Below are 18,245 nucleotides of genomic sequence, written 5' to 3'. Positions count from 1 at the left end.
AGAAGTTGGATGATATTTGATTGTTTAGAAATAATACATCTAATGGAAAATAAATTTGTTGCTCTCATTTAAAGCTCGCTGTGTTTGTTTTTGGTATCTAAAAAGTGTTTATAGCAAACATAAAAACTTTACTTAGTGCTTTCTGATTCTCATTTTTATTGTTTTCTTGTTTGTTTGTTTGTTGGGGGTCATTTTGACTGTCTGGGAGCTAGAACTGAGTTTATTTACACGAGAAGGTGAACTACTACAACTATCTACATTATTAGTCAGATAACAAGGTACTAACTTCACACCTTTTCAGTTCAGTGAATAACATTAGCTGAGGTGAAGCTCAGCTATAAAACATGGATATTTATACTACATCAGGCATGTCAAAATCTTTTTTTTTACAGTTCACATACAGCCCACTTAAGTGGGCCCAACCAGTGAAACTATGATAAATATGTAGAATTACAGAAAAGGTTCTGGTAGTTCATTGGCCAGACTAGCCTATAATTTTAAAATATAATAAAGACTACCAGTCCTATTGGGGTTTTTTAGCCATATAACCACTAACCACGTGACTTAACGTATTTATCATTTTGGACATGTGACGTTCACGGTGACAATGTAGGATCAAGTGAAGAAGGCCTTGGTCCCATAGACTAAGAGACTGGTCTGCAACCATCTGGCAACCACCTGTCGTAAGGGGAAAATGTGTATTCCTCTGCTGGTTGGCAGTGCTTTCTTGAGCTTTTTGATTGTCACTGGGTGAAATCACTTATAAAGAAGGTTCTGTACCAAAAACTAGTTACTGCTTTAGCTGCTAACAGATTGTCATGGATAAACCTGCAGTTTTTGGCACTTGGCCTTGTTTTGATTTTTCAATCCAGGAGGTGGCACCCTGTTAGTTTTTACTCTGAGCTAAACGAACTGGCTGCATATTTATCCTACAGACCTGAACACCATCACAGAGAAAATTAATATGAAAGTTTTTTTCATGAAAGTATTTCTTTTTTTGGCTTTAAAAAAAAAGTCTAAAATCTCTCCTCTCTTTTTCTGGCCTTTTTTTCCTCAGTTGGAGGCGGAGTTAGCACTGTGTGAGAGGGAGGGGACGGAGCTCCAGGAGTACGCCAATCAAGTCCTGCAGCAAATCGCCGACCGATGCCCTGACATTTTAGAGCAAGTTGTCAACGCCTTGGAGGACAGCTGCTGACACACTAATTCACACACACTGGCAGAAAATGATTAAAAAAAAGCTTACATTCAAACATTTATTAGTATGTAAAATCAGAAGGCAAACATTTAACACAGCTTGGCCCCATAATTCCCCGATGCGCAAATAAAATCAGTGCTGCACATGAATAGGAAGACGTTCCCAGCCTTCACAGAAAAGGGGAACTAAGACAAAAAATCTAATTATTACTGAAAACTAGGCTTAAGTTGCTTTAACTTTCTGTTTAGAGCACTATATCAGCATGCAAGTCAGCTAGAAATAATTGGTCATCTACATTTATTTATATTACTACCCCAACACAGAAAGAGCCCTCACTGCACCGGCCATACGTGACACCTTATAGCGAGCTTCCCATGTTCTGGGATTCAGCGGGAGGATTTGTATTCGTGACTTGGGGCAAAAAGTATTTTCAAACCTTCACAAAAAGGTGAACATAAGCTGAGCTTGCCAGGTTCTTACACGCTGTTGCCACATTATTGTATTAGTTCAGATTCAAAAATATGTTTATTTCAACTGCCTTTGGCTCTTTACATCATTTGCTGCTATCTTTGTAATTTTTAGGTTCCTTTTTTTCTCATTTTCTTTGTTTGTGTCTGATGAAATGTCCTAACATGCAGTTCCTTTCAGCAGTATTCTCTAGATAGTTGTGTAAATTGTAAAGGGAGCGGTTTAATTAACACATACACAGCTTTCGTCAGGGGTAACATGACACTTTAATCTATTGTTTCCCATTATTGATGAAAGTACAAACTACAGTAAATAACTCGCAAAACTCCCTTTATGAAGACACACTGGCATGGATGGTCTGACTTTCTGTTTCACCACTGAAAATCACACGTCTCCTTCATTTATGCCGAAATTAGGTTCAGATAAGAAAACCCCTTTTATGACAATCCCTTTAGCGTTAACATGAGGTGTCAAGTCTGAACTTTACTCATTTACCTTTAGTGAAACATCTTTTTTTCTTTATTTTGGGAGGGGAGAAAATATAAAGTAAATGTTATATATATTTTTTTGCTTTTGGTAATATATATTAAACACTAATCTTGTTTAACTGAAAGTGTCGTCATCTGTTGGTTGGTATGCTAGCGTATGGTAATGCGTCAAAGTCTTTTTTTTTCCTTGGACACTGTTATTGGGAACGTGTATTGCACCTACAGAAGGCTTTGTGTCCACCAGGAATATTTTCTCAGACTCAGTTTCTTGTTCTTGTTGTTTACAGTGGAAATGACACTGCATGTCTCCCACAGCGCTGACAGCCTTAGCATGATTTAAACTTTTACGGCAGTGAGCACTAGAGGTTCAAATTGTTTCAGCTTGAAGCAAAATTTCCTTCTTTTTTTCCCCCACCCTTATACTGTATTGAGCGATGAGGCCATGACGGGAACTGTTTAGCGCTGCTTCCTGGTAAGAAACACCTGGTGGACACAAAATCTAAAGACACAGATTCACATTACGCTCTCAAATCTGACTGGGACGCTCACGAGAAAAAAGGAAAAAACAGCTTTTGTTTGTTGGCACCTGAGCAGCGTTTTACAAAGCTCAAAGTCACACGGGTGCAAACGAGAAGCTTCATTTCAAAGATACCTGAAATCTCACACTGCTTTGGGTTGGAGGTTCCTCAGATGTCTTTTTTTTTGTGGTTGTATGTTTTAAGAGGGGGACCCCAGCAGATCTGAGTGTGTTGTAAGTTCAGTATTTGTTGTCTGTTTTATACTGATAATGTTTGTCACTGGGGGTGATGATGACTGGGACTCACTTTAAATTTCTTGTGGATTAAAAATCAGAATGAGAGAGAATGGAATAAAATATGGATTTATCTTTATTTCTCATCTCATGCCTGTTATTTTCTCTGGTTTGTTCGCTGTCAGATTCTCTGGGATATGTGACAAGTGAAACGAAGAAAACGCTGCTTAATTGTGGCCTCTGATCAATTTTAACCAAATGTAAAAAGCATCCTGTGTTACACTACTATAAAAAAAACTCATAAAAGCTAACTTTCTTTCACAACAACCAGTGAGCATACTTAGGTAGTTCTGTCCTTTTTTTCTGACTTCAGCTTTCCATTCCCTTTGCCTCCTTCATTCTGCCGTGTTTTTTCATGTGTACACTGAACTATTTCTCTTATCTTGTGGTTCATTTTCCTATCCGCCCACAATAATGACAATATTCCATCCCCCAGTCCTCTTTATCTAAACCAGTATCCTTCAGAACAGCCTCATCCTGTTCCACTTCTCCACCACACAGTTTCATGTGTTTTAAATTGTCCCCAATGCCCTGAGCTTGTTTTAGATCAACACATGAAATAAACTAAATTTTGATTTGATTTGTTTGAACTACATTTTCATACTAGAAGAGAATGGTCAGTCTGCTGATAGGAAGGCAACAGTAACTCAAATAACCACTTCTTAAAACCAAGGTATGCAGAGGAGCATCTCTGACCACACAACACATTGAACCTTGAAGCAGATGGGCTACAGCAGCAGAAGACCACACTGGGTGTCAGAACAGGAAATTGAGGCTATAAATTTATACAGACTCACCAAAAGTTGGACAGTAGAAGATTAAAAATAACATTGACTCGCTTGATGAGTCTCCATTTCTGCTGCAACGTTTGGAAGGTGGTGGTCCGAATTTGGAATGCTGCCTTGTATCAACAGCTCAGGCTAGTGTTGATGGTGTATTAATCTGTAACTCTGGGCCTCTTAACAGTAACTTAGTATAGTATAAATGTCAAAGCTTACCTGAGTATTACTGCTGACCATGTCCATCCCTTCGTGACCACATTACAACCATCTTCTGATGGTTAATGCTACATATCACAAAGCTCAGATCATCAACTGGTTTCTTGAACTTGACAGTTCGTTGTACTCAAATGACCTCCACAGTCACCAGATTACCAAGAATGTTTCCAGCACCTTGTTGAATAGGGGCGGGCAATCTCAGTCCACGAGGGCCGGTGTCCCTGCAGGTTTTTGATGTGTCCTCGAACCAACACAGCTGATTTAAATGGCTAAATTAGCTCCTCAACATGTCCTGAAGTTCTCCAGAGGCCTGGTAATGAACTAATCATGTGATTCAGGTGTGTTGACCCAAGGTGAGATCTAAAACCTGCAGGGACACCGGCCCTCGTGGACTGAGATTGCCCACCCCTGTTGTTGAATCTGCGCCATGAAGAAATAAGGCAGTTCTGAATTAGGGCTGTGCGTTAAGATCAAAATCTCATATCCCGATATAGGACATGTCTCATCCCGATAATGATATATAAAACAAAATAGTGCTTTTTCTGTAAATTCTGTGAATCTCGGGCAAATCAACTTGTGTGAAGTGTTTTCAGCTGGGCGCCGTGTACCTAGAGTTGAGTGCTTTGACCGATGCATGAAACTATATAACTCTTTCCATACTCTTTCACGTGATTCTTGCATAGGCGGTAGAAGAGGTTTGTCATGTTTGAGTCTGTGGTGGAGACCGGTTTGCAGCATAATTTGCATAGTGCAGTTTTCTGGTTGGTGTCAGACTTTTTATAACCAAACCAATTCCATGCTACAAAGGTAGCCCCTCGTTTAGGAATAAGGAACTACCTGGTTCTTCCTCATCTTCAACAGTGTATTTTGCAACACCACGAAACAAACGATAGCGTATAATTTGAAACGATAGATGTTTTCATTTCCTCATCGGGTATATTTCGTCATATCGCACAGCCCTATTCTGAATGTAAAGGGAGATCCAACCTAGTACTACTAAGGTATACCTAATAAAGTGTCTGGTAAGTGTATATGAGTAATTGTAGCTAATTTTCTGAAAATGACACAGTAGTTAAATTTAAAGTAACACACAAAGATGACTCAGATGTTTAAAGGAGTTGTTAGACTCATTCGGCTGGAAAATTTGGTTTAACAGACCCGTCCAGCTCGCCTGACCTTGAACCTCGACCCTCACCTGACATTTGGCCTCACTTGTGAAGAATTTCCATTCAGGGATCAAAGCACCATCCTGTTATTATGGCCATTCTGGTTTTCACACAACACTCAGAGAACCAACTCCTGGCAGTCTGTAAATGTAGCATACATGCTGGTGCTTAGCTTCACATAAGGCAACGCTTTGTACGTGTGTCAATGTGTGTCGAGGATCTGCTCTGCTTTCTCTATCCACTGTCCCAATAAAAGCCAGTGAAGGGAGACAGGAGGGATGGACAGAGTGAGAAAGAGGAGGAGAAAGAGATACGCCTTTGTGACTCCCTGATTTATGTGATGGAGAAAAAGAGGAAGGGAGAGGGAGGTAGAAATGAGTGGAAACATGGCCCATTGAACACTTCATCCCATCTCTTCTACAGCTCTAACTTTGCACAATGTACTTCTACGTGCCCTTTGCACAAAAGTGCATGTCTAAACATCAGAAATATGCACTAAAGAAAGATATATTTTTATATTAAAGTTGTCTAAATGTTCACTTTTCAAATATAGATATTAAGATTATTTTCAAAAGGCTTGTATGTGATACTCCTCACTTGAGGAAAAAGAAAACCTGCAATCATTATGATTCCACATCATTTTACTTTTAAGGAACAGTTACAGCTACATTCACCTGCAAGTTCGCATAAGTCTAAATCTGTGCTCCAGTCCAACAAATCTATACTCTATAAATATGCGCATGTGTGCATTCAGGCTGGAAAACTGAGGCTGTGCACGACAGAAAGCACAAGCATCACAGGAAACACACTGCTCCAAGTACTTCAACACTAAATGCTAAATCCCCTTGATTCTTGACTGCTGCTCATGTGCAGTATTGTCCCACATCGCCATGGACAAAGGAATCTGGAGAGCTGTTAAAGCTGACAAAGAAAGAAAAACAAACTGTGAAACAGCTCCAGAAAAGCAGAGCAGAGCACAGGGCCAATCCCACACAACCGGGGTGAACCCTTCAGAGGCCTAAAGACAAATCATAGAAATGGAGTTGCATTCATTAACTACAGTTACTCTGGCAGAATCATTCTCTACAGACCTCACAGTGTACTTTCACATGACAGGTATGCTTATGTGTTCAAATGATAAGACCGACTAACTATTACACATTCCACACATTCCACCTATTACCTATGGCTTTGTCAGTCCATACGTGATGGGTTAAGTTATATAAGGAAAAAATAATAATCACAACATTCTAGTTCAAAATCTGTATAAAGTGGCGGTAAATTGTATTTGATATACAGTCCTATGAAAAACTAAGTTCACCCTTACTGCTTCCATAGGACTTAACATAATAAGTAGCAGCCTGGTACTGCTAATCAAATGGACTTTAACTGATCGTTTGCAAGTGTGAGCACGTCTATAAAAGCAGAAGTGTTGGTCTGTATCATTCACTCAACATAATGGCTCAATATTCACCAGGAGTGGATATTCCAGCGAATTCATCCCAATGATTGGAGAAAGTACAAAAACCCTAAGAGCTACTTCCCAGACACTACGGGCCTCAGTTAGCATGTTAGTTAGAAGTTAGAAAAAGGCTGGACAAGTTTGGCTTGTTTGGAGGGTTGCCAGAAATAGTATCCTCTCTCTAAAAACTACATGTGGCACAGCTTAACTTTGCAAAGCAGCATTTGAAAAAGCCACAGCACTTCTGGAACAATGTGGTTCATATGTCAGTTGAACAAATGAGACCTAAGTGGAGCTATTTGGTTATGGTACACAGCTTCACATTTGGTGGAAACCAGACACAGCATACCAACTCATCACTTCATACCAACTGTTAAGCACGGTGGTGGAGGGGTGATGATTTGGGCTTGTTTTGCAGCCTCTGAGTCAGCCATCGGTGTACCTGTGAGGACATCTCTCTGATAGCTAAAGCTTAGCTTACATTGGGTCATGAAACAGGACATTGGCCCAAACTGTGTTTGTCTATATAGATTTGAACAGATGAGGCTCAATGACCAACCACAAATTTGTCACAAGGGTAACTGCATGTTTTACACCCGCTGCTTTTCCTGATGCAGTCCTAAAGTTCTGTCCAGCTGGAATCAAACCACCGACCTTTAACCTCACCGAGCAAATGTTGTAACCATGGAACCACCAGCAGAACAAAAGGCTGAAAAAGAAAAGAATCAAGGTACTGTAATGGGCCAAAGTCAAGACCTCTGCCCAACTTGAAGTGCTGTGGTGGGACCCTAAGAGAGCCGTGCAATCGATTGCTTGCAAACCTCAATGAACTAAAGAAAACCTTGTAAAGAAGAGTGGACCAAAATTCCTCCGTGACCATGTGAGAGACTGATAAAGTCATACAGAAAATGATTACTGGACATTATTGCTGCTGAATGTGGTTCTACAAGCTACTGAATCGTGGGGTGTGCTTGGTTTTTGACAAGACTGCACAGAGTTCTGTGAAAACTTTCTTTTTCACATGACTGTAGAGAGTCAGCGGGACACAGAAGTTGTGTTTGTTTTATCCTGCTGGGAGCACCAGAGGGGAGGAGCTTGCCACACAAGAGCCCGACATCCCCGATACTCAAAATTACTGTGCTTTGGAAACTTCTTTCTCCTTCTTCTTTTTTTTTTATTGCTCTGATGCAGTTATAAAAACGGAGTAATCGGTTTGTGTTTGGGATTTGCAGCGATCCTTTATCTCTTCTCCTGTTTGGATTTGTTTCTCTATCTTTTGTCACTCTCATGCACCGCACCTTTCTTTACAGAGATTATGTGTGGATAAGATGCTGCTGATACTGGTGGTTCACAGCACCAAAAAAAAAAAAAAAAACCCCAGATGTCCTTGAGATAACATGCGAACACGTGTAATCCACGCAGCGCTCCCGCCTTTCCACATACGAGATAGACGAGGGAGGAAGGAGGCCCACGAGGAAAGCAGGAGGAGAAATAAGAAGTGAGTGACTGCAGAGGAAATGAGGAGGGCTTGCACTGGCTTCGGGACAATGTGGTTTCAATCATCACACATCATATCGCATATGACTGAGAAGAAAATGATTGAGAGGGTGACTGAGAGAAGGAGAAAGCAGAGAGGAGAGTGAGAAAGGGTTGACACCAAAACAAACAGCAGCCCGAGTTCAAACACACTCAGGATATATATTTTAGGTTTTCATGCTCAATAATTAATGATCTCACTTGTGGTTTGCTTGTTGCTTCAGTCTTTTGTTCAGTTTTTTTGTGCTCCTTTTTTTGTGCTCCTTGAAGATGTGGCATTGTTGTCTCTAATAAATGGTTTGTAAAGTAAATAAGCAGTAGGTGAAATGAATGGAGAAAAGAGGAAGGGAGGAGTAGATGGAGAGAGCTGGAGAAGGGACAGGAGGAGGTAGTGAGCGGTAGGAAAAAACCTTGGAAAGGAAATAAAAACAATGTGAGCGGAGTGTAGCTCCTAAAATAAGCTGTTAGCCGCTGACAGCCCAAACATACTCCAACACCGATGACATTTTCCTTCTCTCCTCTTTTCCTTCCCTGCCTGTCCACTTGTGTTTCTTTTCATTTGTCCAGGTTCTTGGTTTCACATGACTACCTCTGCCACCTCTTTAACAGAGCTCTGTTTCACTTTGTTCACCTTTAAACCATCTGCTGTCAGGCTGGCAACCTGTTCAAGATATACTATACCTCTCGCCCTATGACAGCTGGTTTAGGCTTCAGACCCCCACCCACCCATGAGCCTGAATTGGATACAGTGGCTTGCAAAAGTATTCGGCCCCCTTGAACTTCTCCACATTTTGTCACATTACAACCACAAACATGAATCAATTTTATTGGAATTCCACATGAAAGACCAATACAAAGTGGTGCACACGTGAGAAGTGGAACGAAAATCATACATGATTCCAAACATTTTTTTTACAAATAAATAACTGCAAAGTGGGGTGTGCGTAATTATTCAGCCCCCTGAGTCAATACTTTGTAGAACCACCTTTTGCTCCAGTTACAGCTGCCAGTCTTTTAGGGTATGTCTCTACCAGCTTTGCACATCTACAGACTGAAATCCTTGCCCATTCTTCTTTGCAAAACAGCTCCAGCTCAGTCAGATTAGATGGACAGCGTTTGTGAACAGCAGTTTTTAGATCTTGCCACAAATTCTCGATTGGATTTAGATCTGGACTTTGACTGGGCCATTCTAACACATGGATATGTTTTGTTTTAAACCATTCCATTGTTGCCCTGGCTTTATGTTTAGGGTCGTTGTCCTGCTGGAAGGTGAACCTCCGCCCCATCTCAAGTCTTTTGCAGACTCCAAGAGGTTTTCTTCCAAGATTGCCCTGTATTTGGCTCCATCCATCTTCCCATCAACTCTGACCAGCTTCCCTGTCCCTGCTGAAGAGAAGCACCCCCAGAGCATGATGCTGCCACCACCATATTTGACAGTGGGGATGGTGTGTTCAGAGTGATGTGCAGTGTTAGTTTTCCGCAACACATAGCGTTTTGCATTTTGGCCAAAAAGTTCCATTTTGGTCTCATCTGACCTTGGCTCATGTGATTAGAGGATCATCAGGGGGTCCTTTGTCCCTCTTTGGGGGGATACTCCCACTGGGTTTAAATATGGGACTCTCGGCCATTTGACCTTAGAACTGAAGAAGCTTCTCGGATGAGAGGTGAAACGTCTTCAAGCAACTTAAAGAAGTCCAGACGCTTTTCTTTGCAAACTCCTTTGACTGACCAGAGCACCTTCTTCCACATGTTTGCTGTGTCCCCCACATGGCTTGTGGCAAACTGCAAACGAGACTTCTTATGGTTTTCTGTTAACAATGGCTTTTTTCTTGCAACTCTTCCATAAAGGCCAACTTTGTGCAGTGCACGACTAATAGTTGTCCTATGGACAGATTCCCCCACCTGAGCTGTAGATCTCTGCAGCTCGTCCAGAGTCACCATGGGCCTCTTGGCTGCATTTCTGATCAGCGCTCTCCTTGTTCGGCCTGTGAGTTTAGGTGGACGGCCTTGTCTTGGTAGGTTTACAGTTGTGCCACACTCCTTCCATTTCTGAATGATCGCTTGAACAGTGCTCCATGGGATGTTCAAAGCTTGGGAAATCTTTTTGTAGCCTAAGCCTGATTTAATTTCTCAATTACTTTATCCCTGACCTGTCTGGTGTGTTCTTTGGACTTCATGGTGTTGTTGCTCCCAATATTCTCTTAGACAACCTCTGAGGCCGTCACAGGGCAGTTGTGGAGCTGTTTTGCAAAGAAGAATGAGCAAGGATTTCAGAAAGAAAACCTCTTGGAGTCTGCAAAAGACTTGAGATGGGGCGGAGGTTCACCTTCCAGCAGGACAACGACCCTAAACATAAAGCCAGGGCAACAATGGAATGGTTTAAAACAAAACATATCCATGTGTTAGAATGGCCCAGTCAAAGTCCAGATCTAAATCCAATCGAGAATTTGTGGCAAGATCTGAAAACTGCTGTTCAAACACTGTCCATCTAATCTGACTGAGCTGGAGCTGTTTTGCAAAGAAGAATGGGCAAGGATTTCAGTCTGTAGATGTGCAAAGCTGGTAGAGACATACCCTAAAAGACTGGCAGCTGTAACTGCAGCAAAAGGTGGTTCTACAAAGTATTGACTCAGGGGGCTGAATAATTACGCACACCCCACTTTGCAGTTATTTATTTGTAAAAAAAAGTTTGGAATCATGTATGATTTTTGTTCCACTTCTCACGTGTACACCACTTTGTATTGGTCTTTCATGTGGAATTCCAATAAAATTGATTCATGTTTGTGGCTGTAATGTGACAAAATGTGGAAAAGTTCAAGGGGGCCGAATACTTTTGCAAGCCACTGTAAGTGGACGAAAATGGACAGATGGTTGGATGGATGGATTTCTCTGTATTATTGTAGGCTCTTCGCATTTCAAAATAAAGTGCTTTGAGGTGACTGTTGATGTGACTTGGCGCTATATAAATAAAATTAAATGGATGGATGGATCTTTTTTTAATCACACCCACAGAAACAATGAAGGGAAAAAATGTGATAATCTTAAATAACTGAGGCAATATACTGATTAAAATGCCCAGTTCATGCTGCGGTTTGGTATAGTGCATCTGTGTTCCATGCCTTTTTTTATATGCTGAAGGTAAAAACACTTCTGTAAAGGATACATACAGTGCGCATCCGGAAAGTATTCACAGCGCTTCAGTTGTTCCACATTTCATCACGTTACAGCCTTATTCCAAAATGGATTACATCACTGGGTCAAAGACCCGAAATTTTGAGTTGTGTTCTGGATTTATTTATGATTTATTTGTTATTTTTTCTTTGAAAATATAAGATAAATTATGTTTTAGTTCCTGAGTATTCTATTTTCCAGAGTTGTTATTTTTAGTTTCTTATTCCAGTCTGTCTTAGTCTTGTCTCCATGTCTTATCTTCAGTGTCCCAGTATTTGTCATCCTTTCTATCTCCCTGGTCCTGTCCCATGTGTGTGTCTGGTCTCCCTGGTTCTATATAGTTCCCATGTTTGTCCTGCTCCCTATATTTATCCCTTCTTGTCCCCATAGTCAATTTTTTGTTTTTCATCCTTTTGTGTCCCCCTGTAGTCTGTCGTGTCTCCATAATTTTGTCTTGGTCAGGTTTGTGTCTTAGTCTGGATGTCAGTGTGTATTTTACTTCCTGTTTTATTTTAAAAGTCCCTCATTTTGTGTCCTTCATGTTCAGTTTTGCTTCCCCTGTCTCTTCAGTTAGATTCGGTTCAGCTGTGTTCTCCAGTTGTGTCCGCCCTTCCCCAGTCTCGTCCTGTGCTTATACTGTTCGTCTGTCCTTTTTGCCAGTGTAAATAAAGCTATGATTTTAAGTTTACTCTGCCTGCCACACGCCCGAGCATGACAAAATTCATTTCACACACAATACCCCAAAACGATAAACTGAAAAAGGTAGGTTGCCAATTCATGGTCTTCGGTTTAATGACTATTGATATGCAAATGTACACTAATCACAATGACCATGATTATCACTCACAGAGAATTAAGCAATGGCTGCAATCACAAAGCAATATAAGATGGTAAATTCACTTCCTTTTGACATAAATGGCTGGTAAAATGACCTTAAAGACACTATTTCATAATTACCATCTAGCAGTAAGAACCCTGGGCTACAGTCTCACACAACAACAGTTTCTCTTGTAGGATCAGTAAAGTATCTGTGAACGAGCACTGTTGAACAGAAGTGTTGGCTTCAACGCCAACCATCTGCCACCCTTCTCAGGCGCCTCAATCTCCACTGAATATGATAGGGTGGGGCAGGTTCTCCCAGTGGTTTCACCTGAAACCTCAGATACCTACCCGGTAAACTGTTATGCGGGAATGCTGGGATGCAGTAAGGAGAGATGAGTAACGCTCTCCGATTGGCTACTTTCAAACCTTCCCCCTCTGAGCACAGGGCTACTTCACCATCCTCTAAAGCAGCGGTCCCCAACCTTTTTTGCCTCACGGACCGGTTTATCCCCGACAATATTTTCACGGACCGGCCTTTAAGGTGTCACGGATGAATACAACAAAATAAAACTAGTACCGGTACCGAAAAAAGAAGATTTATTCATAACACACGTGAAAAGACCCAGGAAAACCAGTTAACGATCCAAAACAACGCTGAAAACTGATAAAAACCCTGAAAACCCACATTTCATACCTGAGCCTCAACTTTACCAAAACTCACGGACCGGTGCGGTCCGAGGCGGGTTGGAGACCGCTGCTCTAAAGCAGTGGTTCCCAAACTTTTTTTTGCCAGGCCCAAACAAACACATCCTCCAAACACACACACCCATATTTTGTTTACAAACTCCATTGCGGTTTATTTCACACCTCAAACATTTAGTAAACAATTAAGCAAATACAAGTAAACGGTAATAAATTACAGGTAGTAGTAAAATAAACTACTAACTCTTTTACGCTACGTCCACACCTACACGGGTATTTTTGAAAACGCAGCTGTTTCTATGCGTTTGGGCTTTTTCGTCAACACGTAAACGGCGTTGCGATTCACGAAAACGGAGATTATTTAAAACTCCTTTTTGCGTTTACGTGTGGGACGAGGATTACAGAGTTCGTCACGCAACGTCAAAGGTATGTGCTTTTTTTCACGTCACGCTGTGCGCCACGTATTGTTTACATGAGATGAATTGCAGAATGGCAGATAGAGACAAAATACTGTTACTGTTAATCTGACTATCTTCAGGTTTTACACGCTTACATATACACACGCAGTTACTGTCTCTCCATTTAGAAAGGCAGAGGCATCACGGTGTAATTATTTTACGTGTAGTTGTTTTTTTTTCCTGTGTAATAATATTCAACATTGCTGTCAATACATTTGTCAAAAATGTCTCTCTGTGCAAAATGGGTTTAAACACAAAAACAGCTGTGGGATACTGTTTGTCCGTGATTTGAACAGGGGAACAAATTACGGCAGGATCAGCCTGATATTATTTGTATCCCACTGTAACTTTACTGCATAAAGAGCTAACATGTCCAAAATGTCAGGAGTAGTTAGTTATTACAAGAAGTGTTTGTGAACTAAACATCAAGAATGTGGGATACTGTTTGTCCGTGATTTGGAGAGCCCAGCGTGCTCCCGACGCAGGGAAAACTAATTTTGCAGGGGAGACCTACCTTGGCACTTGTGCAGGTGAAGCCAAAAGGAAGATATACTTCACCATATTTTCCTGTCTTTGGCTTGGAAGGAAGTTGGTTTGGAAACATATTTGGCGATGCTTCATCTCCTGCTTTGCGTTTGTGTGAGAGCCCTGTCAAAAACCTGTCCACAGTGTCCAAGCGCTCTTTTTTTTTTTTTTTCCTTTTCATACCGCGCCCCCCCCCTGCAATGGCTCTGCGCCCCCCCTAGGGGGCGGGCCCCACACTTTGGGAACCTCTGCTCTAAAGAAATCCGAGGAATATTTGCAAGTTTGCACGAACAATTATTTGTTAGGATCGAAGGAAAAACACGACTGAGGCCGCGATTTCGCGTGGGTACACTTTACATTTCTTAGTGACAACAACTAATTGTACAACGACACAAAAACCAGCCAACTTCTTAAAGATTTTCTTCTTTTACGCTTTTGTGTCGCAACAACCAAAACAGTGTAAAAAAAACAAAAACAAAACAAAAGACGCCACATGTTTCTTAAAGGGACTCACCTTTGTATTCTCCAGGCTGACTCTGTAACCTTCCCAGGTGTCTGTTGTCAGGATGGGCGAGTGGTCTAAGTTGCAGCCACTCAAGGTCCAACTCCCGGGTGGAGGCGTGGGTTCAAATCCCGCTCCTGGCTTGACACTTTGCATTCATTTAAGCTACAGGTCATTTTGGATAATAACACGATAGCCCAGCAAATATCTTGATGATAGTTGAAGAGTTCGAATAAGTGCTCCAAACCATGTTTTGTAGAAGAAATCTGAAATAAAAAATAAAAAACACAGAAATCCCATTCGCCACCCCCAGCCCCCCATCCCCCTTTTAGAGCAAAGTTATCAGCCAATTAGCATTCAAGCAACACATAGAATCATGGCTTCCGAGCTGCTTATTACCCAGCATACAGTTGGGCAGTGTCAGTGTGTAAATGTTTCACAGATTGTGGTGCAGGCTGTTTTGGTTCCACATATAAATTTGGGTGATGGTGTCTGTCCTGTTGAAAACAGTTAGTTGTTGTTTATTATTGTCTTGATGGCGACTAGACTTTTGATTTGAACCGTGAGTGAGAATACCATGTGTGTTTCTTTAATGTAGTGGTTAACGAGCCACCTCAACCACTGAAATCAAACAGATTGTTAGTGGTGATTGCAGATGTAAGTCCATATCAAAATTAATCTGAGTACTAGTTATACTTAAACCCTTACAGAAGTCTTGTGAGTGTAATTGTGTGAATGCAGTATGTAGACTGTATCCTCATGAAATGACACAGGTGTTGTCAACAAAGCAATCACTGTCATCTGCATAGAATTAAATAAAACCATGTTCTAGATAAAGGATGCTTGTAGGTAAATGTAATTTCATTTGGTTAGGCAAAAAGTTTACCTCCACCAAAGGTTTCATGCCCAAGAATGGGTTTCCTCAGTTAGGTAAATGCAGCGCATGTCTGGACATTATAAAGATTGTTTCTATTGTGAAAAAATTGTGAAGATTGGAACCAAAGGTGAATCCAGTGTTTTGATAGTGATTTGCAACATGTGTATTGCCTTTAAAGAAAACTTCAAAAAAAGTAAAAAGGCATAAAAATGAATTTACGACGTTTGACTTTAAATACACTGCACGGCCTGACATAGCTTTACCTTCTGCCAGGTTGAATTTGGAAAACTTTTGCTTGCATGTTTGCAGGATGGGTGAGTAGATTAAGATGTGCTGCACAAAGCCCAGTGACTAGGTGTGAGGTATGGGTCCAAACCCTCCTGACAGCAACTTTTACCTACAGCCCTTTAGGTAAGCAACAGTTACACACTCTGTCGGCGAGTCTGATAATGTCTCACCACATTGTGTCAATTTTATTATTAGATGGTGAGCATGAGGGTCTGTTCAAGTGTCTGCCTGTGTACCTTTTTTGTGAACATGCAAACTTGTCCCTGGAGAATTTACATTACAATGCACCAACTATGCAGGTGCCTCAGGCGATGAACTTCAAAGACATATAAGAGGAGTGACTACTTGGCTGTTGGGTCTCCAGCCATCCATGTCTGTGTCCCCAAGGGAGCATAATCAAGACCCAACTCCCTCTGGCTTTCAGGCAAGTTTCCTCATTGCTTCCAAGCCACCATTGTTCAGCATGCTGTTGGGCAGTGTCATTTTCTTAATCACAAATAAATTATGATTAGAATTAGATTATTTAAAAAAATATCAAGATATAAAATATTTCAACAAATACCTGGATAATGATGGAAGAGTTTGAATCAGTGGTATAAATTCTTGTATTACCTATGATGTGTGTGGGGTTTTTTGCTCCCCTTGATCCAAAACCTGGACCTGGTGACCTCCTCTTAGGTCTTTACTACAAAGCAATATTTAATAGGTTAGGGAGCAATCGTGAGCTTAAAGTCAGATATTTCTGTCTCATGAACGTGTTTTGAATGATGTCCAGCTATAAAGTTACAGCAAACTCTGCTCAAATTGTCACTAAAGTTTTGTTTGTTCAGCTGGTGATATGGAAAATGTCTAAGCATTTTCTTTTCTATGTTTTTAGTCATCCAGCTCATGGTACTCTTAAGCTTCATGAAAATAGGCAACTGGACTTCTTTAAGTCTTTAAAGATATTTCATCTCTCATCCAAGAGGCTTCATTAGTTGAAAAAAAAGAGGTGGAGAGTCCCACTCCTAGTATTTAACCCCAAGTGGAGGCTGTCACCTTTGGAGCAAGTCGCTCACCTACTATGATCATGTGCATCATCACATGAGCCAAGGTGTGAAAAAAGGCATGGCAGTCTCTGAAGGACTACCATGACTAAGTGACTGAGAACCTACACAGACACGTTCCTTTGCACTTTGCCTTGTACTTTGGGTAAAACACCCTTTAATTGGTGTGGAAACGCAAAGGGGACTCTAGCAGGTTGTAGTAACTACTTCGGGTTTAACTTGAGATGCTGACAGTCGAGATTGGTTCCTAAGAGTTTGTGTCTCTACAGTCAGGGAACATAGAGTTGGGCAGAGCTTATGGAAACCACAGAACCAGCTCCTGATTGTAAGGACAAGACAAGTCCATCTCACTATAGATGCACTCCAACAGAAGCTCAACCAAACACTGCAGGAACTTATAACACTCTTACTTTACAAAGCACAGTTGGCACAGTACATGAAAGGCAAAGAAAGACAACTTTGGAAATTACAAACACTGCAAATAAAAACTAAAGACAGACAGGATCGAACAGGATGGGTGATGAAGAGCTTGTTCGATAAGGACTTCACTAAACGTGGAAAGGATGTGCTTGCCAAAGAGCTCAATATCTCCACAACAGCTGCCCATAATGGATCTCATCACAGTGATAAGAAATAATAAGCTAACACAAACTGAAGCAGAGCAAATCAGAATGAAAGTCCAGTGAAAGTGCAGAAGTCCAACCTCACCATTCCAGAAAAGGAGCCTATTACATCCCCAAATAAAGACCAGAGCATCACCATACTACCAGTCAGTGGGGAGGTGCACCATTGTTCTACACTCTGATTATTACACCAAAATTACTACACTCCTCAGTGACAGCAACACTTATGAGGTAATATGGGAAGACCCCACAAGGAACGACAACTACAGCTACAACTTAAAAGGGAACAGCCCATTGACCACACAGTACTGCTCTTAGCCTGGGAATACCACACCCGGTATATATAGACTTCCGAAGACACATCATCCACTGACTTCACCAACAAGGTCCACAAATTTATGCTGACTCTAAATAAAGCCATTGATGTTGCCTCTCTTTTCACTTGTATACCTACAACCAAGGCAGTCAGAAAAACAACTACAGTAAGGCAGGTGCTTACACAGCAGAACCAGGTTCGAGTTAATACATTGTAATGTTGCTCTTTAATTCTAACATAACTGCTGCTCTGAATCATTGAACCTAATGCATTTAAACATTAAAGTTTACTTTCTCATAGCCTAGTATAGGTCAGTAATCCATGCTGAAAAAAAAGTTGATGCATTCATTACCACTAAGCTGCATTATTATAATCGATTATTGTCAGGTTGTTTTAAAATTCCCTGAAAAGTCCTTCAGTTAATCCAAAATGCTGCAGTGGGCATACTAACAGGGACAAGAAAGAGCTCATATTTCTCTTATACTGACCTCTCTTTATTGGACCCCTGCTAAATCTGTAATTCAATTTAAAATCTTTCTCTTTTCTCCTGACATACAAGGTCCTTAATAATCAGTCCCATCATATCTTAAAGACCTCATAGTACTATATTACCCTAATATAGCACTTCACTCTCACTTTCTTGGGATTCCTAGAGTTTCTAAAAGTAGAATGGGATGCGGAGCCTTCAGATATCAGGCCCCCACTGCTGAAAGTTTCTTCCTGTTAAAAGGGAGTTTTTCCTTCCCACCTTCAAAGTGAAATTAATTTTATTGACTGAATAGTTATATATG

The 18,245-nt window shown here is 41.0% G+C and overlaps 1 protein-coding gene across 4 annotated transcripts in view; it reads left to right on the top strand.

Moving 5' to 3' along the window:
- LOC116309847 (ELKS/Rab6-interacting/CAST family member 1-like) overlaps positions 1–3,041 on the top strand; it is a 143,558-nt gene extending 140,517 nt beyond the window's left edge. For all 4 annotated transcript variants that reach the window (XM_039601153.1, XM_031726562.2, XM_031726559.2 and 1 more), the window contains one exon: positions 1,058–3,041. In XM_039601153.1, coding sequence (XP_039457087.1) covers positions 1,058–1,195 — 138 coding nt within the window. In that variant the 3' untranslated portion in view covers positions 1,196–3,041. The remainder of the gene's footprint in view (positions 1–1,057) is intronic.
- Positions 3,042–18,245: the final 15,204 nt, after the last annotated feature.

The sequence above is a fragment of the Oreochromis aureus genome, linkage group 17, assembly GCF_013358895.1.
Source record: "Oreochromis aureus strain Israel breed Guangdong linkage group 17, ZZ_aureus, whole genome shotgun sequence".
Lineage (NCBI taxonomy): Eukaryota > Metazoa > Chordata > Actinopteri > Cichliformes > Cichlidae > Oreochromis > Oreochromis aureus.
Note: the sequence above shows the minus strand (reverse complement) of the source record. Positions and strands in the feature narration are given on the sequence as shown.